This window comes from Coregonus lavaretus, assembly GCF_964263955.1.
Source record: "Coregonus lavaretus genome assembly, chromosome: 31".
Lineage (NCBI taxonomy): Eukaryota > Metazoa > Chordata > Actinopteri > Salmoniformes > Salmonidae > Coregonus > Coregonus lavaretus.
In genome coordinates, this window is record NC_140018.1 from 5,903,807 (window position 1) to 5,930,178 (window position 26,372).

Consider the following 26,372-nt stretch of genomic DNA (forward strand, 5'->3'; position numbering starts at 1 on the left):
AATTATGTTCTTTAATGCAAGGCCGACAGACAAGTTCCTTACTTTCTCCTCCTTCCACTTTCCTCTTCCATTTTTGCGGTAAGGCTGCAATTATTTGGTTGTAACTTTGGGTAGAGCAGACATTTCCATATGTTTTTGTTAGCTGCATGTGCGACATAACTCCACCAGTCCTACCGATGATATAATTTACAAAGATTTTACCTTTATAAACATTTTGTAAAAAAAAAAAAGTTTTTTTGTCAATTAGTATATTTGAGTTTAACCACAATATTTGCTGCATTATTTGTTCTGTCGTTTCTGGAGGATTAAATTGAAATTGCAAACAACTTTCTATGGCTTGTTTTAGAAAGTGAGTTAGTGTTAGTGAGTGATGGAGAGTGAGTTAGTGTTAGTTAGTGAAGGAGAGTGAGTTAGTGTTAGTGAGTGAAGGATAGTGAGTTAGTGTTAGTTAGTGAAGGAGAGTGAGTTAGTGTTAGTGAGTGAAGGATAGTGAGTTAGTGTTAGTTAGTGAAGGAGAGTGAGTTAGTGTTAGTTAGTGAAGGAGAGTGAGTTAGTGTTAGTGAGTGGAGGAGAGTGAGTTAGTGTTAGTGAGTGGAGGAGAGTGAGTTAGTTAGTGTTAGTGAGTGAAGGAGAGTGAGTTAGTGTTAGTTAGTGGAGGAGAGTGAGTTATTGTAGTGAGTGGAGGAGAGTGAGTTAGTGTTAGTGAGTGAATGAGAGTGAGTTAGTGTCAGTGAATGAAGGAGTGAGTTAGTGTTAGTGAGTGAAGGGGACTGAGTTAGTGTTAGTGAGTGAAGGGGACTGAGTTAGTGTTAGTGAGTGGAGGAGAGTGAGTTAGTGTTAGTGAGTGAAGGAGAGTTAGTTAGTGTTAGTGAGTGAAGGAGAGTGAGTTAGTGTTAGTGAGTGGAGGAGAGTGAGTTAGTGTTAGTGAGTGAAGGACTCTGAGTTAGTGTTAGTGAGTGGAGGACAGTGAGTTAGTGTTAGTGAGTGAAGGAGAGTGAGTTAGTGAGTGAAGGAGAGTGAGTTAGTGTTAGTGAGTGAAGGATAGTGAGTTAGTGTTAGTTAGTGAAGGAGAGTGAGTTAGTGTTAGTTAGTGAAGGAGAGTGAGTTAGTGTTAGTGAGTGGAGGAGAGTGAGTTAGTGTTAGTGAGTGGAGGAGAGTGAGTTAGTTAGTGTTAGTGAGTGAAGGAGAGTGAGTTAGTGTTAGTTAGTGGAGGAGAGTGAGTTATTGTAGTGAGTGGAGGAGAGTGAGTTAGTGTTAGTGAGTGAATGAGAGTGAGTTAGTGTCAGTGAATGAAGGAGTGAGTTAGTGTTAGTGAGTGAAGGGGACTGAGTTAGTGTTAGTGAGTGAAGGGGACTGAGTTAGTGTTAGTGAGTGGAGGAGAGTGAGTTAGTGTTAGTGAGTGAAGGAGAGTTAGTTAGTGTTAGTGAGTGAAGGAGAGTGAGTTAGTGTTAGTGAGTGGAGGAGAGTGAGTTAGTGTTAGTGAGTGAAGGACTCTGAGTTAGTGTTAGTGAGTGGAGGACAGTGAGTTAGTGTTAGTGAGTGAAGGAGAGTGAGTTAGTGAGTGAAGGAGAGTGAGTTAGTGTTAGTGAGTGAAGGGGCCTGAGTTAGTGTTAGTGAGTGGAGGAGAGTGAGTTAGTGTTAGTGAGTGAAGGAGAGTGAGTTAGTGTTAGTGAGTGAAGGAGAGTGAGTTAGTGTTAGTGAGTGAAGGGGTTCTGAGTTAGTGTTAGTGAGTGGAGGAGAGTGAGTTAGTGTTAGTGAGTGAAGGAGAGTGAGTTAGTGTTAGTGAGTGAAGGACAGTGAGTTAGTGTTAGTGAGTGGAGGAGAGTGAGTTAGTGTTAGTGAGTGGAGGAGAGTGAGTTAGTGTTAGTGAGTGGAGGAGAGTGACTTAGTGTTAGTGAGTGAAGGAGAGTGACTTAGTGTTAGTGAGTGAAGGAGAGTGAGTTAGTGTTAGTGAGTGGAGGACAGTGATATTGGCTATGTGTGTGTTAGTGTACTGGTGGAAAAATAGTATATTTTCTCTACAGTGCTTGGCACATCCCACTGGTCAAAAACTGGTTGAGTCAACATTGTTTATCCATCATTTCAACAAAAGGTTTCAATGCGAAGATTTTCAATATTTATTTTTCAATATTTTGACTATATTAGCCCACACAGCTACAAGGATGAACTTTCATACTAGGTTTAGCACCTCAGATTGTATAGAACAATCTTAAAATTATCTAGGTTTCTTCCTAAATGTGTTCCTATATATTTGGTCAAATTATCCATTTTGTGTCTGGTTTCCTAGAAACAAGGGTGGCTCAACTTACCCTTTTGGCCCAGCTTTTCCTTGGCTATTCTAAATAGTTACTAACAGGAGATCTACTGACAGGGTGGAAGTGTCCTTCCACTGCCCATCTATTGGAGATGGATACCATATTCCTTCCCAATCGTCAACCTCATTACTTAACAATTAAATCAATACTACCAGAGTGTCAACAACAGGAGAGGTGCCTGTTAGAGATAATGGACCAAGCCAAGCTTAGAACCAGCTGAGGGGTGGAGCAATGCACTGTGGGGACAATCAACGCTGCCTCCGCACAGCGACATCTGACTACCACGATGTTTCACCTCTAACACTGTATTTTAAACGTTGTTGAGTCACATGTCACATGGCAGTAAGTGTGAGTGGATCGGATGGTGAGGTGAAGACCCAAGTGGAGCTGTGTGTGTGTGTGTGTGTGTGTGGAAGAAGGAAGGGTGGAGGGAGGGATGGAGTGACTGAGCAAGCATGCCTGGTGAACAAGGAGGGGGGACCGTAGTCACCGAAGCCATGAAAATGCCATGACGACGGTGGCCATGGCGATGCATTAGAAGTCATGCAGGAGTACCTCAGCAATGCTTAGGGTGGATGAACAGGAGGGGAGCCGCGCCTAGTGACACGAGAGAGGAGGAGGAGGAGGAGGAGGAGGAGGAGGAGGAGGAGGAGGAGGAGAGAAGAGAACAGGGTTAACATAGCCAGAAGCCAGACAGACAGACAGACTCTGAGACAGACATATAGACAGTACCCCTGTCCGTCAGGAGGCCCACTGTGCTGTATGCCGTGTTCATGTGCTATCAGAATTATTAGCAATCAGACACATCAAGACTTGGAGCTTCTGAAGTACAAAACAATCAAAAATGGCCTTCCAAGTGTTACATTCAAGCGGGAAACTCGGGTAGCGTTGTTGTACCCCCCGTTTCCCAGTTAGACATTTCCGAGTTTCCTAGTTCTGAATAGCACATGAATGCAGCATCAGTGTGTCTGTCCCAGGTAAGCCAGCGCAGCCGAGGGTCAACGGCATTATGCCACAGACAGTACAGTACGGTACAGTACAGCACAGGACAACAGGCTGAGGACGAGAGGAGAGCACGGTTACATTGGATCAATTCGATTTATTGGAATTGTAGCATTATTTGTCTATTTTGTTGATTGTGGTGTGTGTGTGTGTTCGTGTGTGTGTCTGTGTGTGTGTGTGTGTGAGAGAGAGAGTGAGTGAATGACCCACAGCAAAGCATCAAAACCTTTACTCACCGTGGGAAAGATGTTGTACATAGAAAACATAACACAAACCATTATGTTATCACCCCCATAACTGTCTATCCCCTGTTTGATCTGTAGATGATAGTTACCTGTAGGCTTTAGACCATTCTATCCTTAGATACTCTGTAGCATAATGAATGGGAGTGGAACAATGTGATGGTGACTTCAAATAAAATAAATCTAAAATCTAATCAAATCAAATGTTATTTGTCACATGCTCCGAATACAACAGGTACCTTACCAACGCTTACTTACAAGCCCTTAACCAACAATGCAGTTTTAAGAAAAATACGAGTTAAAAAAATATTTACTAAATAAACTAAAGTAAAAACAGTAACACAATAAAATAACAATAACAAGGCTATATACAGGGGGCACCGATACCGAGTCAATGTTCAAGGGTACAGGTTAGTAGAGGTAATTGAGGTGATATGTACATGTAGGTGAGGGTAAAGTGACTATGCATAGATAATAAACAGCAAGTAGCAGCAGCGTATGAAAAGGGGGGGTCAATGTAAATAGTCCGGGTAGCCATTTTATTAACTGTTCAGCAGTCTTATGGCTTGGGGGTAGAAGCTGTTGAGGAGCCTTTTGGACCTAGACTTGGCGCTCTGGTACCGCTTGCCATGCGGTAGCAGAGAGAACAGTCTATGACTAGGGTGGCTGGAGTCTTTGACACAGTTTTACTTACGAGCCCTTTCCCAACAATGCAGAGTTAAAAAGTAAGAAAAATGTGCTAAAAATACAACAGGAAATAGTAACTCAATAAAATAACAATAACGAGAGTACCGGTACCGACTTCTCAAAATGTTAAAGATGCAGAGATCCATACATACAGTACACAAACATAGTATTTAAATCTATTGTAGCCCACACAAACACTCATCTGACCAATGACAAACTAGAAAAACACTGCCCTCAAAAGCTGACCAATGACAGACCAGTTAACAACTACCCTCTGAAGCTGAACAATTACAAACCAGAAAACCACTGCCCTCTCTGACACTGATTAATGACACACCAGAAAACCACTGCCCTCTCTGACACTGATTAATGACACACCAGAAAACCACTGCCCTCTCTGACACTGATTAATGACACACCAGAAAACCACTGCCCTCTCTGACACTGATTAATGACACACCAGAAAACCACTGCCCTCTCTGACACTGATTAATGACACACCAGAAAACCACTGCCCTCCAAAATGACCAATGACAGACCATAAAACCACTGCCCTCCAAAATGACCAATGGCAGCCTCGGCCTACCCTGGCATTCTATTCTAAAACCTAGCATCTCCAGAAGCCTTTGACATAATCTATCCCTTAGACTGTGTCCCAAATTGCACTCTGGTCAAAAGTAGTGCACTTGATAGGGAATAGGGTGCCATTTCAGATGCAACCTAAGTCTAACGGTCAGAAGGATCCAGTCTAAACTGCCACTCTAGGAAGTGTAAGGGAAAGACCAATGGAGGAGCATGGGGCTGTGGCACGAAGGAACAATGGAGGAGCATGGGGCTGTGGCAGGAAGGCACAATGGAGGAGCATGGGGCTGTGGCAGGAAGGATAATGGAGGAGCATGGGGCTGTGGCAGGAAGGAACAATGGAGGAGCATGGGGCTGTGGCAGGAAGGCACAATGGAGGAGCATGGGGCTGTGGCAGGAAGGCCCAATGGAGGAGCATGGGGCTGTGGCAGGAATGAACAATGGAGGAGCATGGGGCTGTGGCAGGAAGGTACAATGGAGGAGCGTGGGGCTGTGGCCGGAAGGAACAATGGAGGAGCATGGGGCTGTGGCAGGAAGGCACAATGGAGGAGCATGGGGCTGTGGCAGGAAGGTACAATGGAGGAGCGTGGGGCTGTGGCAGGAAGGCACAATCGAGGAGCATGGGGCTGTGGCAGGAAGGCACAATGGAGGAGCATGGGGCTGTGGCAGGAAGGTACAATGGAGGAGCGTGGGGCTGTGGCAGGAAGGCACAATCGAGGAGCATGGGGCTGTGGCAGGACGGAACAATGGAGGAGCATGGGGCTGTGGCAGGAAGGCGCAATGGAGGAGCATGGGGCTGTGGCAGGAAGGACCAATGGAGGAGCATGGGGCTGTGGCAGGAAGGAACAATGGAGGAGCAGGGGGCTGTGGCAGGAAGGCCCATAAAGGAGCATGGGCCTGTAGCAGGAAGGAAAAATGGAGGAGCGACCAGGGAGAAAGGATGTTGTCACATCTCATACGCTCAGCCATTCATGCTCCATGTAGTAATGATGATAATAACACAGTGTAGTGTGTGTGTGTATGTCTATGTGTGTGTGTGTGTGTATGTTAATGTGTGTGTGTGTGTGTGTGTGTGTGTGTGTGTGTGTCTGTCTGTCTATGTGTGTGCATGATGGTTCTCTGGGTCTGCCCACCAGTGTCAATGGTTTTCAGTCTGGTGAATGAACAGCACTACAGACTCTGAATGCAGTGGGTCACTGCAGTCTACATTCAATGTCATGCCCTCCTCTGTGTTTCTGTCTCTGACTCTATTTAATGGTCTCTGTTTTGTGAATGTTCTGTAGTCTAGGCTAGGCTGCACCCCCCACAGGCAAACTCAGAGCAAGCCAACAGTAAGGGATAGGTTACAGCCCCCAAGCCAGCAGTAAGGGCTAGGTTACAGCCCCCAAGCCAACAGTAAGGGCTAGGTTACAGCCCCCAAGCCAACAGTAAGGGCTAGGTTACAGCCCCCAAGCCAACAGTAAGGGCTAGGTTACAGCTCCCAAGCCAACAGTAAGGGCTAGGTTACAGCCCCCAAGCCAACAGTAAGGGCTAGGCTACAGCTCCCAAGCCAACAGTAAGGGCTAGGTTACAGCCCCCAAGCCAACAGTAAGGGCTAGGTTACAGCCCCCAAGCCAACAGTAAGGGCTAAGTTACAGCCCCCAAGCCAACAGTAAGGGCTAGGTTACAGCCCCCAAGCCAACAGTAAGGGCTAGGTTACAGCCCCCAAGCCAACAGTAAGGGCTAGGTTACATCCCCCAAGCCAGCAGTAAGGGCTAGGTTACATCCCCCAAGCCAACAGTAAGGGCTAGGTTACAGCCCCCAAGCCAACAGTAAGGGCTAGGTTACAGCCCCCAAGCCAACAGTAAGGGCTAGGTTACAGCCCCCAAGCCAACAGTAAGGGCTAGGTTACAGCCCCCAAGCCAACAGTAAGGGCTAGGTTACAGCTCCCAAGCCAGCAGTAAGGGCTAGGTTACAGCTCCCAAGCCAACAGTAAGGGCCAAAATTCACCCAACTTATTGTGGGAAGCTTGTGGAAGGCTACCCGAAACGTTTGACCCAAGTTAAACAATTTAAAGGCATTGCTACCAAATACTAATTGAGTGTATGTAAACTTCTGACCCACTGGGAATGTGATGAAAGAAATAAAAGCTGAAACAAATATTTTCTACTATTATTCTGACATTTCACATTCTTAAAATAAAGTGGTGATCCTAACTGACCTAAGACAGGGATTTTTTTTACTATTCAATGTCAGGAATTGTGAAAAAACGGAGTTTAAATGTATTTGGCTAGGGTGTATGTAAACTTCCGACTTCAACTGTATATACAGGGTCAGTTCCAGGGTAAGGGCCAATACCATATTTACAATGTGCAGGGATACTGGTCCCGTGTAGCTCAGTTTGTAGAGCATGGCGTTTGCAACGCCAGGGTTGTGGGTTCGTTTCCCACGGGGACCAGTATAAAAAAACACCCAAAAAAACATGTATGCACTCACTAACTGTAAGTCGCTCTGGATAAGAGCGTCTGCTTAATGACTAAAATGTAATACTGGAGTGGTAGGGTTAGATATGTAAAGGGGTAAGGTGACTAGGCATCAGGATATATGATAAACAGAGTAGCAGCAGCATATATGATGAGTGTGTGTGTGCGTGTGTGTAGAGACAGTATGAATGTGTGTGCGTGTTGAGCTTTTGAGCAAATTAAGTCTGTGTGTGTGTGTGTCAGTGTGAGTGTGTGTGACTGAGTGAGTCCTGTGAGTGTGCAAAAATGTAAATAAAAGGGTCAATGCAGATAGTCTGTGTAGCTATTTAGTTAGCTATTTAGCAGTCTTATGGCTTGGAGATAGAAGCTGTTCAGGAGCCTGTTGGTGTCAGACTTATTGAACCGGTACCGCTTGCCGTGCGGAAGCAGAGAGAACAGTCTATGGGTTGGTAGGCTGGAGTCTTTAACAATTTTCTGGGCCTTCATTTCACACCGGCTGATATAGAGGTCCTGGATGGCAGGGAGCTCGGCCCCAGTGATGTACTGGGCTGTCAAAACACCCTCTGTAGCTCCATGTGATCGAGGGCGGTGCAGTTGCCATACCAATCAGTGATGCAGCCAGTCAAGATGCTCTCAATGGTGCAGCTGTAGAACTATTTGAGGATGGCGACTGCCAAATCTTTTCAACCTCCTGAGGGGGAAAAGGTGCTTTTGCACCTTATTCACGACTGTGTGCGTGTGGACCATTTTAAGTCTGTAGTGATTTGGACACTGAGGAACTTGAAGCTCTCGATCCTCTCGATGTGGATGGGGGCATGCTCGCCCCCCCGTTTCCTGTAGTCCACGATCAGCTCCTTGTTCTTACTGACGTTGAGGGAGAGGTTGTTGTCCTGGCCCCACACTGACAAGTCTCTGACCTCCTCCCTGTAGGCTGTCTCATCGTCACCGTTGTGTCATCAGCAAACATGATGATGGTGTTGGAGTCGTGCGCGGCCTCGCAGTCATGGGTGAACAAGGTGTACAGTAGGGGACTGAGCACACACCCCTGTGGGATCCCCATGTTGATGGTCAGCATGGTGGAGGTGATGTTTCCTATCCTCACCACCTGGGGTTGACCCGTCAGTAAGTTCAGGATCCAGTTGCAGAGGGAGGTGTTCAGTCCCAGGGTCCCAAGCTTGGTGATGAGCTTGGAGGGCACTATGGTGTTGAACGCTGAGTTTCAGTCGATGAACAGCATTCTCGCATTGGTATTCCTCTTCTCTAGGTGGGTGAGGGCAGTGTGGAGTGCAATTGAGTCAAGATTGCGTCGTCTATGGATCTGTTGGGGCGGTACGCAAATTGGAGTGGGTCTAGGGAAGTGGTCACCAACCTTTTCAAGATCTGAGACAAGGAGTCAAGATCACTTTCGTATTGAAAAAGCAAGCCGAGATCTACCGCTCAGATTTATTTTTAAACATGACTTTAAAAAATGTAACATTAACCTAATAAAAACAGTTCTGTAGGAATGAGGTTTGTGCAGTAGGCCTAATACATTATCACAGCATATTGGCTATATACCTGGATTGCCAATATTGTTCTTCTAAGACCATATTATATTTCAAAACTCGAGCTTTGATAACAAAATAGATCAGTTGATGTAGCACTTGCGATGCACAGCTGAGCATAAATTGAAATAATTTGCAAGTAATTAGCTTTTTTATTTTACTGAACTGATGGTACCTGCATCTGATTATCATGTTGCGTTCAAGACCACTGGGAACTAAAAAAAATACGAGGTCAAATCATGACGTCAGTGATCTTCAGGTCGGACAGACAGAGCTCTAGAAAGATGCAAGAGTTTCCGAGTTGTATGACCGTTCCAAATTATTTTTCCCAGTCGGATCACATTTTTTCCCAGTTCGCAGTTGTCTTGAATGCACTGAAGTCAGAAGTCAGAAATTTCAGAGTTCCCAGTTGTTTTGAACACTGCAATTATTCTCAGTGGGGGGTGGGAGAGAGCAGCAGCGAGTTCGTCTCTCATGGTCCCTGCTCTCTCCTTTCTTTCCTCCGGTGAGACTGACCAGTGAGAGGGGACAGTCTTCCACCTGATGGTGAAACTCGAGTCGCACCGCATCTGCGTCATGCACAAAATTCATGTTGTTCCTATGACCAGAAAAAGTGAAATATTCCTCAATATTAAAATAGACATGACACTTATAATAATAAAAATGCAGGGCTATCCATACACATACAGTGCCTTGCAAAAGTATTCATACCCCTTGGCATTTTTCCTATTTTGTTGCATTACAACATGTAATTTAAATTGATTTTTATTTGGATTTCATGTAATGGACATACACAAAATAGTCCAAATTGGTGAAGTGAAATGAAAAAAAATTACTTGTTTCAAAGAATTCGTAAAAATAAATAACAGAAAAGTGGTGCGTGCATATGTATTCACCCTCTTTGCTATGAAGCCCCTAAATAAGATCTGGTGCAATCAATTACCTTCAGAAGTCACATAATTAGTTATATAAAGTCCACCTGTGTGCAATCTAAGTATCACATGATCTGTCACATGATCTCAGTATATATAAACTTGTTCTGAAAGGCCCCAGAGTCTGCAACACCACTAAGCAAGGGGCACGACCAAGTAAGTGGCACCATGAAGACCAAGTAGCTCTCCAAACAGGTCAGGGACAAAGTTGTGGAGAAGTACAGATCAGGGTTGGGTTATAAAAAAATATCTGAAACTTTGAACATCCCACGGAGCACCTTTAAATTATTTAAAAATGTAAAGAATATGGCACCACAACAAACCTGCCAAGAGAGGGCCGCCCACCAAAACTCACGAACCAGGCAAGGAGGGCATTAATTAGAGAGGCAACAAAGAGACCAAAGATAACCCTGAAGGAGCTGCAAAGCTCCACAGCGGAGATTGGAGTATCTGTCCATAGGACCACTTTAAGCCGTACACTCCACAGAGCTGGGCTTTACAGAAATGTCGGCAGAAATAAGCCATTGCTTAAAGAAGAAAATTAGAAAACACGTTTGGTGTTCATCAAAAGACATGTGGGAGACTCCCCAAACATATGAAAGAAGGTCCTCTGGTCAGATGAGACTAAAATTGAGCTTTTTGGCCATCAAGGAAAACGCTATGTCTGGCGCAAACTCAACACCTCTCATCACCCCGAGAACACCATCCCCACAGTGAATCATGGTGGTGGCAGCATCATGCTGTGGGGATGTTTTTCATTGGCAGGGACTGGGAAACGGGTCAGAATTGAAGGAATGATGGATGGCGCTAAATACAGGGAAATTCTTGAGGGAAACCTGTTTCAGTCTTCCAGAGATTTGAGACTGGGATGGAGCTTCACCTTCCAGCAGGACAACGACCCTAAGCATACTGCTAAAGCAACACTCGAGTGGTTTAAGGGGAAACATTTCAATGTCTTGGAATGGCCTAGTCAAAGACCAGACCTCAATCCAATTGAGAATCTGTGGTATGACTTAAAGATTGCTGTACACCAGCGGAACCCATCCAACTTCAAGGAGCTGGACCAGTTTTGCATTGAAGAATGGGCAAAAATCCCAGTGGCTAGATGTGCCAAGCTTATAGAGACATACCCCAAGAGACTTGCAGCTGTAATTGCTGCAAAAGGTGGCTCTACAAAGTATTGACTTTGGGGGGGTGAATAGTTACAGTATGCACGCTCAAGTTTTCTGTTTTTTTCTCTTATTTCTTGTTTGTTTCACAATTAAAAATATTTTGCATCTTCACAGTGGTAGGCATGTTGTGTAAATCAAATGATACAAACCCCCCAAAAATCAATTTTAATTCCAGGTTGTAAGACAACAAAATAAGAAAAATGCCAAGGGGGGTAAATACTTTCGCAAGCCACTGTAGCTACTCATTCACTGCAGCTGCAGCGCAAGCAGAAGTAGGGAGAAGCGCCTTTTACATTTTGTAATAGATTTGAATAAAAACAGTGTTGACAGTGCTAAATAAAACTTAAACATGAACTCACTCATAGAAACAGCAGCTCTTTGCTGTATTCTTGGACAGTCTCTCTGTGGTCATGGTTTTAAAAGTTATTAAATCTAACGTAGGCTAGTCTCAAACTTTGCTGTGGCCGGGGTCGTGGAAGCTCTGTAGGCACGGTGATTTGAGCTATCCGATTGGCCAGCGCAGTAGGCGCACTCGATTTAGCTAGAGTTCTCCCGGTCCGCCGTGTAGGCGGAGTTTGTCTTTTTAGACAAATGAAATGGTTAAAAATAGGAACATTTTGCTTACCCGGCGCGCAGGGCTTCTGAATTAACTGCACCTACCTCCAACAGCTAAACACATTTAAAATAAAAAGGAGACCAAGCTTTTATCGTTGGCTTTTCTACAGAAATGTTTGGTGAACGACTAGGAATGCCTTGAAGATTGACTGGTTGGTGACCACTGGCCTAGGGTGTCTGGGATGATGGAGTTGATGTGTGCCATAACCAGCCTTTCTAAGCACTTCATGATTACAGATGTGAGTGCTACAGGGTGGTAGTCGTTGTGGCAGGTAGCCTTAGAGTTCTTGGGAACATAAATTATGGTGGTCATCTTGAGACATGGGGATTACAGACTGAGACAAGGAGAGGCTGAAAATTACAGTGAATATGCCTGCCAGCTGTTCTGCGCAAGCTCTGAGAATGCGCCCTGGAATACCGTCCGGCCCCGCGGCCTTGCGAGTGCTGACCTGATTCAAAACCTTACTCACGTCGGCTTCTGATAGCGAGATCGGCCAGTCCTCTGGGTCAGCCTTATGCGCGGGTTGGTGTTGTTTTTGTCGAAGCATGTATTGGACTGTAGCCCCTACCACATGCGGCGGGCATCGGAGCCTGTGTAATAGGATTCCACCTTGTTCCTTAGCGCCAACCTCAGTGATAATCCAGGGCTTTTGATTGGGGAAGCAGCGAACCTTCACTGTGGGGACAACGTCGGCGATGCATTTCCTAATGAAGCAGGTGACGGAGCTGGTTAGGTCGTCGACGCTATTGGCGGAGTCCCGGAACATATTCCAGTCAGCTCTAGAAAACCAGTCCTATAGCATAGCCTCTAATTCGTAGGACCATTTCTCTACGGAGCGTGTCACAGGTCATTCTTGTTTGAGCTTCTGCTGAGTAACTGTGCTACAGAGGATCACTGGCATAAGCAGACAATTGTGCTGAACAGATATTATACTGAACAGACACAGCCACTGTAGCAATGACCACAATCACTGGACTACATCCACAACATAGACAGAGATCTATCCTACAGACACAACATAGACAGAGATCTATCCTACAGACACAACATAGACAGAGATCTATCCTACAGACACAACATAGACAGAGATCTATACTACAGACACTACTGTACAGACAGTGAAGCACTGTTCAAGGCTACGTAGCAACGGCCACAGTAAAGTGAAGCGTTGTTCAAGGCTACGTAGCAACGACCACAGTAGAGTGAAGCACTGTTCAAGGCTACGTAGCAACGACCACAGTAGAGTGAAGCGCTGTTCAAGGCTACGTAGCAACGGCTACAGTAGAGTGAAGCGCTGTTCAAGGCTACGTAGCAATGGACACTGATCTAGCCCACTATGGCTGGCTGTGTCCTGCATCCATATTGAACTGGATTACAGAGAGGACTAATGGGGTATCATTCATGTTGTTCTGTATGATCAATGTAGTAATATTAATAATACAGTATAATTACTCATGTGATGTGTATGGATGTGTGTGTGTGTGTGTGTCTGTGTGTGTGCGTGTGTGTTTGTGTGTGTTTGAAAACAGCATATTTGTATTTAATCTTGATTTAACCAATAAGAACAAATTCTTATTTACAATGACAGCCTGGCAAGAGGCAAAAAGCCTCCTGTGGGGACGGGAGCTGGGATAAAAAAAAAACTAAAAACGATGTCAGACAAAACGTACAACACAGACAGAAGACACTGGCAACCGCACAAATACAACAGCAAACACACTGTGGATGTGTGTGTGTGTGTGTGTGTGTGTGTGTGTGTGTGTGTGTGTGTGTGTGTGTGTGTGAGTGTGTGTGTGTGTGTGTGTGTGTGTGTGTGTGTGTGTGTGTGTGTGTGTGTGTGTGTGTGTGTGTGTGTGTGTGTGTGTGTGTGTGTGTGTGTGTGTGTGTGTGTGTGTGTGTGTGTGTGAGTGTGTGTGTGTGAGTGTGTGTGTGTGTGTGTGTGTGTGTGTGTGTGTGTGAGTGTGTGTGAGTGTGTGTGTGTGAGTGTGTAGTAAAACAACATGCTTCCTTCCAGAAGGCAACGCAAACTAGTGACATCAGGTGACAACTAGAAACAACTACATGTCTCAACAACCTGTTCATCTATTTGTCCTTTGAACTCCCCCAGGGACACCAGGTCCTGGAGTTTTAGGTTGGCTTGGAGGGAATTCCAAGACCAGGGGGCTGAGTAATGAAAGGACCTTTTTCCATGCTCGGCTCAAATTTTTGGGACTCTTAGCATAAAACAAGATTTAGATCTGAGCTTGTATGTTTTTTCATTTCTAGCTAGAAGACAGGTAGATAAAATCAGAGTTTTCCTAAAATGGCCTTATAAATATGAATGTACCAGTGTTTGAGTCTGCGTGTTGCTAGTGATGTCCTCCCAGCAACACTGTAGAGATTGCAATGTACAATGTGCCTGTGTGTGTGTGTGTGTATATGCGTGAATGTGTATACAGTGTTATGTGTGTGTGTGTGTTAACAGTGTGTGTGTTGTGTGTGTATACAGAGTGTATAAGTGTGTGTGTGTGTATGTGCACATGAGTGTGTGTGTGTGTGTGTGTGTGTGTGTGTGTGTGTGTGTGTGTAGCGTTTGCCTGAGCAACACCCTTGCCTTGGCCATAACTCATCTGAGGGGGATGGAGATAGAGGTCAAGGGGTCAAGGCGGTGATAATAATTAGCTGGTCGATAAGCTGAACCGGGTTGGAGCAAAAACCTACAGGAGGGTAGCTCTCCAGGAACTGGGTTGGAGACCCTTGCTGTACATCAAACACATTCATCAAAAGCCTATTGGAAGACCATTAACTCCTGTACAGCCAACCATGGCATCATCTAGGGTTTAAAACCAAGTTAATAATCCTTAAGAGTCTATTGATGCACGGTCAATCTAAGTAACATAATAAAAAAATCCCCATTGAAATCTGTCAGTTTAAGCTAGAGATAGGCCTTCTACATCTGCGGTGGAAGGTGGCCGAGCTTTCTGTAGCGCCCGAACGGTTTGGCCTAAAAAACTATTATGACCACTCTATGGAAAGATGAGATTCTCATGAACCCGATGGTGTTCTCCGTTTTTTGTTCTACGACCCCCCACAAGCCCCACGGGACTCGTCTGAAGTCGGTACCACTGATATGCCAACTTCTGTCTGTAGCGTCCGAACAGTTTGGGCTACAGCACTAATATGACCACTCTATGGAAAGACGATTTGACTCATGAACCCAATGGTGTTCTGTTTTTTGCTCTACAACCCCCACAAGTGTCATGGGACTTGTCTGAAGGTTACCCGGTACCAGTTTAGAAAATGAATGGAAGTATGGAGATCGATTTGTGCCAACAAAAAAAAAGGGGTTACATGTGTCAAAAAAACAAAACTATTTCCTGAGCTTTCTAGATATAGGACAGAAACTTCAAAACCTTATTCCTTATGATAAAAAAATGTAATGGCCATTTTGCCATTTATGAATGTGTTATTCAATGCGTTTCTATGGGCTATATTAGTAGGCCAAATTCTATATTTTATCAAATCATTTTGACATATTTTTTTTATATACCTACAGGGGTCCTAAAATTTCAAATTAAATAGCTAAATGATCCATGGTATGACCATCTTCAAATAATTCCATATGTTAGCTTAGAGAGCGAGAGAGAGAGAGCGAGAGAGAGAGAGAGAGAGAGAGAGAGAGAGAGAGAGAGAGAGAGAGAGAGAGAGAGAGAGAGAGAGAGAGAGAGAGAGGGATAGATAGAGAGAGAGAGAGAGAGTAGAGAGGGGGATAGATAGAGCGAGAGAGCGAAAGAGAGAGAGAGAGAGAGAGAGCGAGAGGGGGGGATAGAGAGAGAGAGAGAGAGAGAGAGAGAGAGAGAGAGAGAGAGAGTAGAGAGGGGGATAGATAGAGCGAGAGAGCGAGAGAGAACAGAGACAGAGAGAACAGAGAGAACAGAGACACAGAGAGAACAGAGAGAACAGAGAGTACAGAGACACAGAGACACAGAGAGAACAGAGACAACAGAGACACAGAAAGAACAGAGAGAACAGAGACACAGAGAGAACAGAGAGAACAGAGAGAACAAAGACACAGAGAGACACAGAGAGAGCGATTGAAAAATAAGAGAGAGAAAGAAAGAGAGATTGAAAAATAAAGAGACAGAGAGAAAGAGAGAAAGAGATCAGAGGAGTGTATCAGAACTCCCTAACTCCCCACTGAGTCAAATACAACCCCCCCTCCACACACACACAAACACACACTCCCATATGCTTCATTAATCCAAACTCAACCACGATGTAACTGCACTACATGCTCACTAGAGTGGAAGAGTACAACTACACTACTATACCATCACAGTTGGAGTGTGTGTATGTGTGTCTGTGTGTGTGTGTGTCTTTGTGTGTGTGTGTGTGTGTTACTCTGTGCCTGTGAGAAAGGATGTGTAGTGTTTGCATATCTAAATGCTGATTTGACTGCAAATGTTTGTGTGTGAGGACTTTGTGATTTGCCCGAGCAGTGTGCATGGTATCTGTGTGCCTGTCTGTCCATGAGTGTGTCTCTGCATTTATTTTCATGTTGTGTTATTTGTGTGAGCATGTGTGTATTAAAAGTATGTCTATATGTGTGTGTATGTGTTTGTGTGTGTGTACGGTATCTGTGTGTCTGTCTATATATATGTGTGTGTGTGTGTGTGTGTGTGTGTGTGTGTGTACGGTATCTGTGTGTCTGTCTATATGTGTGTGTGTGTGTGTGTGTGTGTGTGTGTGTGTGTGTGTGTGTGTGTGTGTGTGTACGGTATCTGTGTGTCTGTCTATATGTGTGTGTGTGTGTGTGTCTGCTCCTGGGCTGTGTAGATATTGGAGCTGTGCGTCTGGGTGCCTCTCTCCCTGGTGTGTGTGTGTGTGTGTGTGTGTGTGTGTGTGTGTGTGTGTGTGTGTGTGTGTGTGTGTGGGTGTCTGGTCTGGAGGCAGAGCAGCAGAGGGTATTTCCGCTTCACATGTGGTGAGAGGTGCCTAACACACACACACACACAGTTGTGCTGACTCATGGGGTTGTAGGATGTGGGGGGATAAAGTAGCTCCTGACAGAGAGACAGCAACTCAAACTGGGTCATTAACAAAAGGGCTTTAGTTTAGTGATGTAGAGTACCATACCTCACACTGCAGTGATAGGAACATCGGGACAGCACCACATACAGTTCCACTATACAGAAAATATACAACACAAGTTATTCAATAACACCACTGGACATATGGGGATAGCAGCACTCAATCTACTCACATTTTCTCTAGACTCTACATCCTCAGATACAGAGAATAAGACTCTATACTATAGAATAGTTTGGCAAACTATTGGCACCAAATATTCAACAACAACTCCGAGTTACTGTAAGTACATCAAGTCAATCTTCTTGGAACTTTTGGACATAGCAAACCATGAAAATAGAAACTGTGATAATTCTAAATCTTAAGTATGCATCTGCTTATCACACCAAAAAACATTGTAAATTAATTGTAAATTCAAAACACAGCCATTGAGTTATTTCTCTGAACAATAGACACTGTATATTTATCCTTTATTCTCCGAACTGACCCGTTCCAAGACACCCATATATAAGACAGAGGCTGAACAGCCTGACTGACCCTGTAAAGCTGCAGTAACAGATCTACAGTAGGGGAAAAAAGTATTTAGTCAGCCACCAATTGTGCAAGTTCTCCCACTTAAAAAGATGAGAGAGGCCTGTAATTTTCATCATAGGTACACGTCAACTATGACAGACAAAATGAGAAGAACATTTCAAGAAAATCACATTGTAGGATTTTTTATGAATGTATTTGCAAATTATGGTGGAAAATAAGTATTTGGTCAATAACAAAAGTTTCTCAATACTTTGTTATATACCCTTTGTTGGCAATGACACAGGTCAAACGTTTTCTGTAAGTCTTCACAAGGTTTTCACACACTGTTGCTGATATTTTGGCCCATTCCTCCATGCAGATCTCCTCTAGAGCAGTGATGTTTTTGGGCTGTCGCTGGGCAACACGGACTTTCAACCCCCTCCAAAGATTTTCTATGGGGTTGAGATCTGGAGACTGGCTAGGCCACTCCAGGACCTTGAAATGCTTCTTACGAAGCCACTCCTTCGTTGCCCGGGCTGTGTGTTTGGGATCATTGTCATGCTGAAAGACCCAGCCATGTTTCATCTTCAATGCCCTTACTGATGGAAGGAGGTTTTCACTCAAAATCTCACGATACATGGCCCCATTCATTCTTTCCTTTACACGGATCAGTCGTCCTGGTCCCTTTGCAGAAAAACAGCCCCAAAGCATGATGTTTCCACCCCCATGCTTCACAGTAGGTATGGTGTTCTTTGGATGCAACTCAGCATTCTTTGTCCTCCAAACACGACGAGTTGAGTTTTTACCAAAAAGTTCTATTTTGGTTTCATCTGACCATATGACATTCTCCCAATCCTCTTCTGGATCATCCAAATGCACTCTAGCAAACTTCAGACGGGCCTGGACATGTACTGGCTTAAGCAGGGGGACACGTCTGGCACTGCAGGATTTGAGTCCCTGGCGGCGTAGTGTGTTACTGATGGTAGGCTTTGTTACTTTGGTCCCAGCTCTCTGCAGGTCATTCACTAGGTCCCCCCGTGTGGTTCTGGGATTTTTGCTCACCGTTCTTGTGATCATTTTGACCCCACGGGGTGAGATCTTGCGTGGAGCCCCAGATCGAGGGAGATTATCAGTGGTCTTGTATGTCTTCCATTTCCTAATAATTGCTCCCACAGTTGATTTCTTCAAACCAAGCTGCTTACCTATTGCAGATTCAGTCTTCCCAGCCTGGTGCAGGTCTACAATTTTGTTTCTGGTGTCCTTTGACAGCTCTTTGGTCTTGGCCATAGTGGAGTTTGGAGTGTGACTGTTTGAGGTTGTGGACAGGTGTCTTTTATACTGATAACAAGTTCAAACAAGTGCCATTAATACAGGTAACGAGTGGAGGACAGAGGAGCCTCTTAAAGAAGAAGTTACAGGTCTGTGAGAGCCAGAAATCTTGCTTGTTTGTAGGTGACCAAATACTTATTTTCCACCATTATTTGCAAATAAATTCATTAAAAATCCTACAATGTGATTTTCTGGAGAAAAAAAATCTCAATTTGTCTGTCATAGTTGACGTGTACCTATGATGAAAATTACAGGCCTCTCTCATCTTTTTAAGTGGGAGAACTTGCACAATTGGTGGCTGACTAAATACTTTTTTCCCCCACTGTATATACACTGTACATACAGTGGCTTGCGAAAGTATTCACCCCCCCCCCCCCTTGGCATTTTTCCTATTTTGTTGCCTTACAACCTCAAATTAAAATGGATTTTTTTTTTGGGGGGGGGGGGTTGTATCATTTGATGTACACAACATGCCTACCACTTTGAAGATGCAAAATATTTTTCGGGGTGAAACAAACAAGAAATAAGAGAAAAAAACAGAAAACTTGAGCATGCATAACTATTCACCCCCCCCCAAAGTCAATACTTTGTAGAGCCACCTTTTGCAGCAATTACAGCTGCAAGTCTATTGGTGTCACGCCCTGACTCAGGGGACTCTTATATGTGGAGTCAGGGTGTGTATATTCTTTGTTATATATATTCTACGTTGTAGGTCTATTATGTGTAGATCTATGTTGGCCGGTGTGGTTCCCAATCAGAGGCAGCTGTAGCTCGTTGTCTCTGATTGGGGTCCATACTTAGGCAGCCTTTTGGCACTAGTGGGTTGTGGGATCTTGTTCCGTGTAAGGTATGTTGTTTGTGTCTACCTTGGACTTCACGTTTCGTTTAGTTTGTTGTTTTGTTGTTGTGTTTATTCGGTATAATAAACATGTATGCATATCACGCTGTGCCTTGGTCCGTCCCATCCTTCAACGAACGTGACACTTGGGGTATGTCTCTATAAGCTTGGCACATCTAGCCACTGGGATTTTTGCCCATTCTTCAAGGCAAAACTGCTCCAGCTCCTTCAAGTTGGATGGGTTCCGCTGGTGTACAGTTCTGACCAGTTTCCCAGTCCCTGCTGATGAAAAACATCCCCACAGCACTATGCTGCCAACACCATGCTTCAACTGTGGGGATGGTGTTCTCGGGGTGATGAGAAGGGTTGGGTTTGCGCCAGACATAGCGCTTTCCTTGATGGCCAAAAAGCTCAATTTTAGTCTCATCTGACCAGAGTACCTTCTTCCATACGTTTGGGGAGTATCCCACATGCCTTTTGGCGAACACCAAACGTGTTTGCTTATTTTTTTCTTTAAGCAATGGCTTTTTTCTGGCCACTGTTCCGTAAAGCCCAGCTCTGTGGAGTGTACGGCTTAAAGTGGTCCTATGGACAGATACTCCAATATCCGCTGTGGAGCTTTGCAGCTCCTTCAGGGTTATCTTTGGTCTCTTTGTTGCCTCTCTGATTAATGCCCTCCTTGCCTGGTCCGTGAGATTTGGTGGGTGGCCTTCTCTTGGCAGGTTTGTTGTGGTGCCATATTCTTTCCATTTTTTGATAAGGGATTTAATGGTGCTCTGTGGGATGTTCAAAGTTTCTGATATTTTTTTAGAACCCAACCCTGATCTGTACTCCACAACTTTGTCCCTGACCTGTTTGGAGAACTCCTTGGTCTTCATGGTGCCGCTTGCTTGGTGGTGCCCCTTAGTGATGTTGCAGACTCTGGGGCCTTTCAGAACAGGTGTATATATACTGAGATCATGTGACACTTAGATTGCACACAGGTGGACTTTATTTAACTAATTATGTGACTTCTGAAGGTAATTGGTTGCACCATATCTTATTTAGGGGCTTCATAGCAAAGGGGGTGAATACATATGCATGTCCCATTTTTATGTTATTTATTTTGCATAAAATAGGAAAAACGCCAAGGGGGATGAATACAGATGAGGTGAGATTAGATAGATAGAGAGAGAAATATAGAACGAGAGAGAATTACAGAGAGAGAGAGAATGACTGACTGCATCTCTGAATGTTAGACCTGCAGGAGAGACTGGAATGGGTTAACTTAGGCAGGGGAGGGTGAAGGGTGTGTGTGTGTGTGTGTGTGTGTGTGTGTGAGTGGTGGTGGTGGGTCTATTCAATATAATTCAATTCAAAGGATAACCAACTTGACCCACGCAAACAAGCATAAACACACAACCGTTACCATACAAGCCACAGCTGGTGCTCCTCCACACACAAGCACACCCTTTGGTTTGGCATTGCACAGTGATGATATATAGACACTGAAGAGAACACTGCTGCAGAGAAACGCTGTGTGTGTGTGTGTGTGTGTGTGTGTGTGAGTGTGTGTGTGTGTGTGTGCGGCCTTACTTTGGGCGTGGGGCAGGAGGCGGTGGAGAGGCGCGAGGTGGCCTGGGCGCGGGGCGACTCAGAGGGCGTGGTGCTCAGAGAGCCTGTGTCTCTGGGGAGGACCTGGACACCTCTGGAGATGATGGAATCTGGGATCTACCCCCACCCCCCCCCCACCCCACACACACACACACACAGAAAGACAGACACACACACACACACACTCTCAGAAAATAGCCCACTATGACACTGACTGTAGAATAACATGCTACATGTCGGGCCTTTAAAGGGACAATCTGCGACTGACTGCTTTGTTACTGTTTCAACTGCAGATGCCCCTTTAACTTTGACTGTATGGACTATAGCACAGCATCTTGTGCCTTATGTAGACAGTGTATATTTGACCGGCAGAATGAATGGCGACGGACTGTGGTAACAAACCTTAACCCTAACCTAACACTCCTTTCTAAACCAAAACTTAATTCATTTCGAACCCTATGGCTAAACAAAAAATAATAATTATGGCTGTGGAATATACACTTCCTTAATTATACCACACCCTAATCTAAACAGACAACACCCTTTCTAAACAGACCACACCCTTTCTAAACAGACCACACCCTTTCTAAACAGACCACACCCTTTCTAAACAGACCATATGAGACAGATCCTATAGTTATCTTAATCAAGAACTACTGACGCACTTCTAAATGTGATGCTAGTACAGTAATGAATGAATAATGAATGAACCTGGGCAATATGGATGGTATGATATGATTTCTAGGATGACATGGGGATAGATTATAGATCACAGAGATAAATCATGATTAATCTATACGTAATAGATACAGGGCCAGTTTCCCGGACACAGATTAAGCATAGTCATGGACAATCTCCATTGAAAGTGCTTTTTAGTTCCGTACCAGGCTAAATCTGTGTCTGGGAAACTGGCCAATGGAGTGTATGGCATGGAGTCTTACCAATGAATGTCCATGATTGGACAATGACAAAAAAATGGCGGGATGGAGACGGAACTGGACCACACACCTTTTACCATGACAACAGGGCCACAGAGGTATAGGTCCACTCTGAAGTTGGACAGGACAATGGAAATGGACAACAGTCACTTCAATGGATAATGAATGACACACACACACACACACACACACACACACACACACACACACACACAAATGTCCATCTGAAGAAAAAAATAATTTGACAGACAGACATGGAGTTGTTACAAGCATACAGAATAATAATGAGAATGGTGATTGTTTGAAATATGGCATGGCGGGTTGTGTACTATGAAATATGTAGATACACTATATATACACAAATGTATGTGGACACCCCTTCAAATGAGTAGATTCGTCTATTTCAGCCACACCCGTTGCTGATAGGTTTATAAAATTGAGCACACAGCCATGCAATCTCCATAGACAAACATTGGCAGTAGAATGGCTTTAATGAATAGCTCAGTGACTTTCAACGTGGCACCGTCATAGGATGCCACCTTTCCAACAAGTCAATTTCTGCCCTGCTAGAGCTGCCCCGGTCAACTGTAAGTGCTGTTATTGTGAAGTGGAAATGTCTAGGAGCAACAATGGCTCAGCTGCGAAGTGGTAGGCCTCACAGCTCACAGAACAGGACCGCCGAGTACTGAAGCACATAGCGAATAGAAATCGTCTGTCCTTGGTTGCAACACTCACTGCTGAGTTCCAAACTGCCTCTGGAAGCAACGTCAGCACAAGAACTGTTCGTCAGGAGCTTCATGAAATGGGTTTCCATGGCCGAGCAGCCGCACACAATCCTATGATCACCATGAGCAATGCCAAGCGTCGGCTGGAGTGGTGTAAAGCTCGTCGCCATTGGACTTTGGAGCAGTGGAAACGCATTCTCTGGAGTGATGAATCACGCTTCACCATCTGGCAGTCTGACAGCCAAATCTGGGTTTGGCGGATGCCAGGAGAACGCTACCTGCCCCAATGCATAGTGCCAACTGTAAAGTTTGGTGGAGGAGGAATAATGGTCTGGGGCTGTTTTCCATGGTTCAGGCCTCTTACTTCCAGTGAAGGGAAATCTTAACACTACAGCATACAATGACATTCTAGACGATTATGTGCTTCCAACTTTGTGGCAACAGTTTGGGGAAGGCCCTTTCCTGTTACAGCTCCCGACAATGCCCCCGTGCACAAAGCGAGGTCCATACAGAAATGGTTTGTCGAGATCGGTGTGGAAGAACTTGACTGGCCTGCACAGAGCCCTGACCTCAACCCCATCAAACCCCATTGGGATTAATTGGAACGCCGACTGTGAGCCAGGCCTAATCGCCCGACCTCACTAATGCCCCGCAGCAATCTTCCGACACTAACTCCATATTAATGCCCATGATTTTGGAATGAGATGTTCAACGAGCAGGTGTCCACATATTTTTGGTCATGTAGTGTACATCCGTCCCAATTGTCCACTTTTTTTCCACTGTGTGCACTTGCATACTTTGAGTCATGGATTTATGATTGAAACTCCCTCTAGCCAATGCTTAGACCAATCCAATGCTTTGAAATCAAGGAGACGAATAGTGGAAGTGCACACTATGGGAGAAGAGAGGAGAAAAGTGGAAAATGGGAACATAGACATTGCACCACCCTTAAAGTTTAGATCCCAGTCCTGTCAGAAAAAGCTTCCCGCTTCGTTCCCTTACCTCCCCATTGGTTACCTTAGCGGCGATGGAGGCAGCGGTGATGTGCGAGGACGAGGAGTCCTCGGTGGACGCCACACCACTGTCCTTCTTCTCATCGTCCTCCTCCTCACACTGCACGCCCTTGTCCTCCGTCTGCCGCCGCGGCGAGCTGTTGGGGGGCGGCGAGAGGGGCGGCGGGGGCGAGGGCAGGTCCTCTAGCTCATCCACCGCCTCCTTCACCTTAACCACGGCGTCCCGGAGCAGGTCGATGGCGTGGGGCAGCGCGGGCAGGATGAATTGGAAACACTCCTGTTAGAGGAGGTTAGAGGTCAGCATGAGAGGGTGAGTTAGGAGTTAATACAGCAGGTTGATGGCGTGGGGCAGCGTGGGCAGGATGAACTGGAAACACTACTATTGGAGGAGAGGGGTTAGAGGTTAGAGGTCAGGAAGAGAGGGAGGGGTTAATACAGCAGGTCGATTGTAAGGTGTAAGGAGGAACAAGATGAACTGGAAATACTCCTATTGGAGGAGGTTAGTCAGAGGTCAGGTCAGGAAGAGACAGAGTGTTAGGGGTTAATACAGCAGGTTGACGGCGTGGGGCAGGGCGGGCAGGATAAACTGGAAAAACTCCTAATGGAGGAGGTTAGTCAGAGGTCAGGTCAGGAAGAGACAGAGTGTTAGGGGTTAATACAGCAGGTTGACGGCGTGGGGCAGGGCGGGCAGGATAAACTGGAAAAACTCCTAATGGAGGAGAGGGGAGGGTCAGAGGGTAGAGGTCGGGAAGATAGAGGGAGAGTTAGGTGTTATTACAGCAGGTCGATGAAACGATAGTAGGGTAACAATCTCAGTTCCGTCCTGCATATGGCCTTAGACTGTAAGCCAGTGGAATTCAATGCCGGGGTCACAACCCCTTGGGGGGGGGGGTGACCTGTAAGGTCATTGCCTGTAAGGTCATCTTGGCTCTTGTTCATAGAGAGCTAGCAAGCTAACGTTGTGGTTTCAATTCCCACAGGGACCACATGCACATATTAAATATGTGTGGATAAAAGCGTCTGCTATGTGGTAGTAGTATCATACGTACTCACCCCCTTGGATCTTTAAAACATTTGTTGCGTTACAAAGTGGGATTGAAATAAATGTAATTGCAATTTTTTTTGTCATTGAGCAACACAAAATACTCCATAATGTCAAAGTGAAAAGAAAATTCTAAATAACTCAAATTTACTGTAGTCGTTGCATAAGTATTCACCCCCTTTGCTTATGCAAGCCTTGGCTTAACAAAACACATAATAAGTTACATGGACTCACTCTGTGTGAAATAATAGGGGTTGACATTATTTTTTTATGACAGAGTGAAAATAAGAATACAAATATACAGAACAAAAATATTCCAGAACATGCATCTTGTTTGTAACAAGGCACTAAAGTAATACTGCTAAAAAAAACATGGCAAAGGAATACACTTTTTGGCTAAATGCAAAGCCTTATGTTTGGGGCAAATCCAACACAACACATCACTTAGTAACTGCCTCCTTATTTTCAAGCATGGTAGTGAAAAAAATCCAAGGTGGGTGAATGCTTATGATACCCACAGTACAGTCGTGGTCAAAAGTTTTGAGAATGACACAAATATACATTTTCACAAAGTCTGCTGCCTCAGTTTTGATGATGGCAATTTGCATATACTCCAGAATGTTATGAAGAGTGATTAGATTAATTGCAATTAATGCAAAGTCCCTCTTTGCCATGAAAATGAACTTAATCCCCAAAAAACATTTCCACTGCATTTCAGCCCTGCCACAAAAGGACCGGACCGGCTGACATCATGTCAGTGATTCTCTTGTTAACACAGGTGAGAGTGTTGACGAGGACAAGGCTGGATATCACTCTGTCATGCTGATTGAGTTAGAATAACAGACTGGAAGCTTTAAAAGGAAGGTGGTGCTTGAAATCATTGTTCTTCCTCTGTTAACCATGGTTACCTGCAAGGAAACACGTGCCGTCATCATTGCTTTGCACAAAAAGGGCTTCACAGGCAAGGATATTGCTGCTAGTAAAATTGCACCTAAATCAACCATTTATCGGATCATCAAGAACGTCAAGGAGAGAGGTTCAATTGTTGTGAAGAAGGCTTCAGGGCGCCCAAGAAAGTCCAGCAAGCGCCAGGACCGTCTCCTAAAGTTGATTCAGCTGCGGGATCGGGGCACCACCAGTGCAGAGCTTGCTCAGGAATGGCAGCAGGCAGGTGTGAGTGCATCTGCACGCACAGTGAGGCGAAGACTTTTGGAGGATGGCCTGGTGTCAAGAAGGGCAGCAAAGAAGCCACTTCTCTCCAGGAAAAACATCAGGGACAGACTGATATTCTGCAAAAGGTACAGGGATTGGAATACTGAGGACTGGGGTAAAGTCATTTTCTCTGATTAATCCCCTTTCTGATTGTTTGGGGCATCCGGAAAACACCTTATCCGGAGAAGATAAGGTGAGTGCTACCATCAGTCCTGTGTCATGCCAACAGTAAAGCATCCTGAGACCATTCATGTGTGGGGTTGCTTCTCAGCCAAGGGAGTGGGCTCACTTCTCTCCAAATTTTGACAAACTCCAAGCATTGATTATGCAAGAATGGGCTGCCATCAGTCAGGATGTGGCCCAGAAGTTAATTGACAGCATGCCAGGGCGGATTGCAGAGGTCTTGAAAAAGAAGGGTCAATACTGCAAATATTGACTCTTTGCATAAACTTAATGTAATTGTCAATAAAAGCCTTTGACACTTATGGAACGCTTGTAATTAGACTTCAGTATAACATAGTAACATCTGACAAACATATCTAAAAACA

The 26,372-nt window shown here is 44.9% G+C and overlaps 1 protein-coding gene across 3 annotated transcripts in view; it reads right to left on the reverse strand.

The window, feature by feature from the left end:
* Nucleotides 1-26,372, reverse strand: part of LOC311106509 (gephyrin) — a gene marked incomplete at both ends in the record, with an annotated part of 163,595 nt that overhangs the window by 40,961 nt on the left and 96,262 nt on the right. For 2 of the 3 annotated variants that reach the window (XM_084148861.1, XM_084148860.1), the window contains 2 exons: nt 20,877-21,011; nt 23,575-23,847. In XM_084148861.1, the coding sequence (XP_084004987.1) occupies nt 20,877-21,011; nt 23,575-23,847 (408 nt within the window). Of the gene's footprint in view, nt 1-20,789; nt 21,012-23,574; nt 23,848-26,372 lie in introns of all 3 variants that reach the window. The other variant, XM_084148859.1, reaches the window with a different exon arrangement.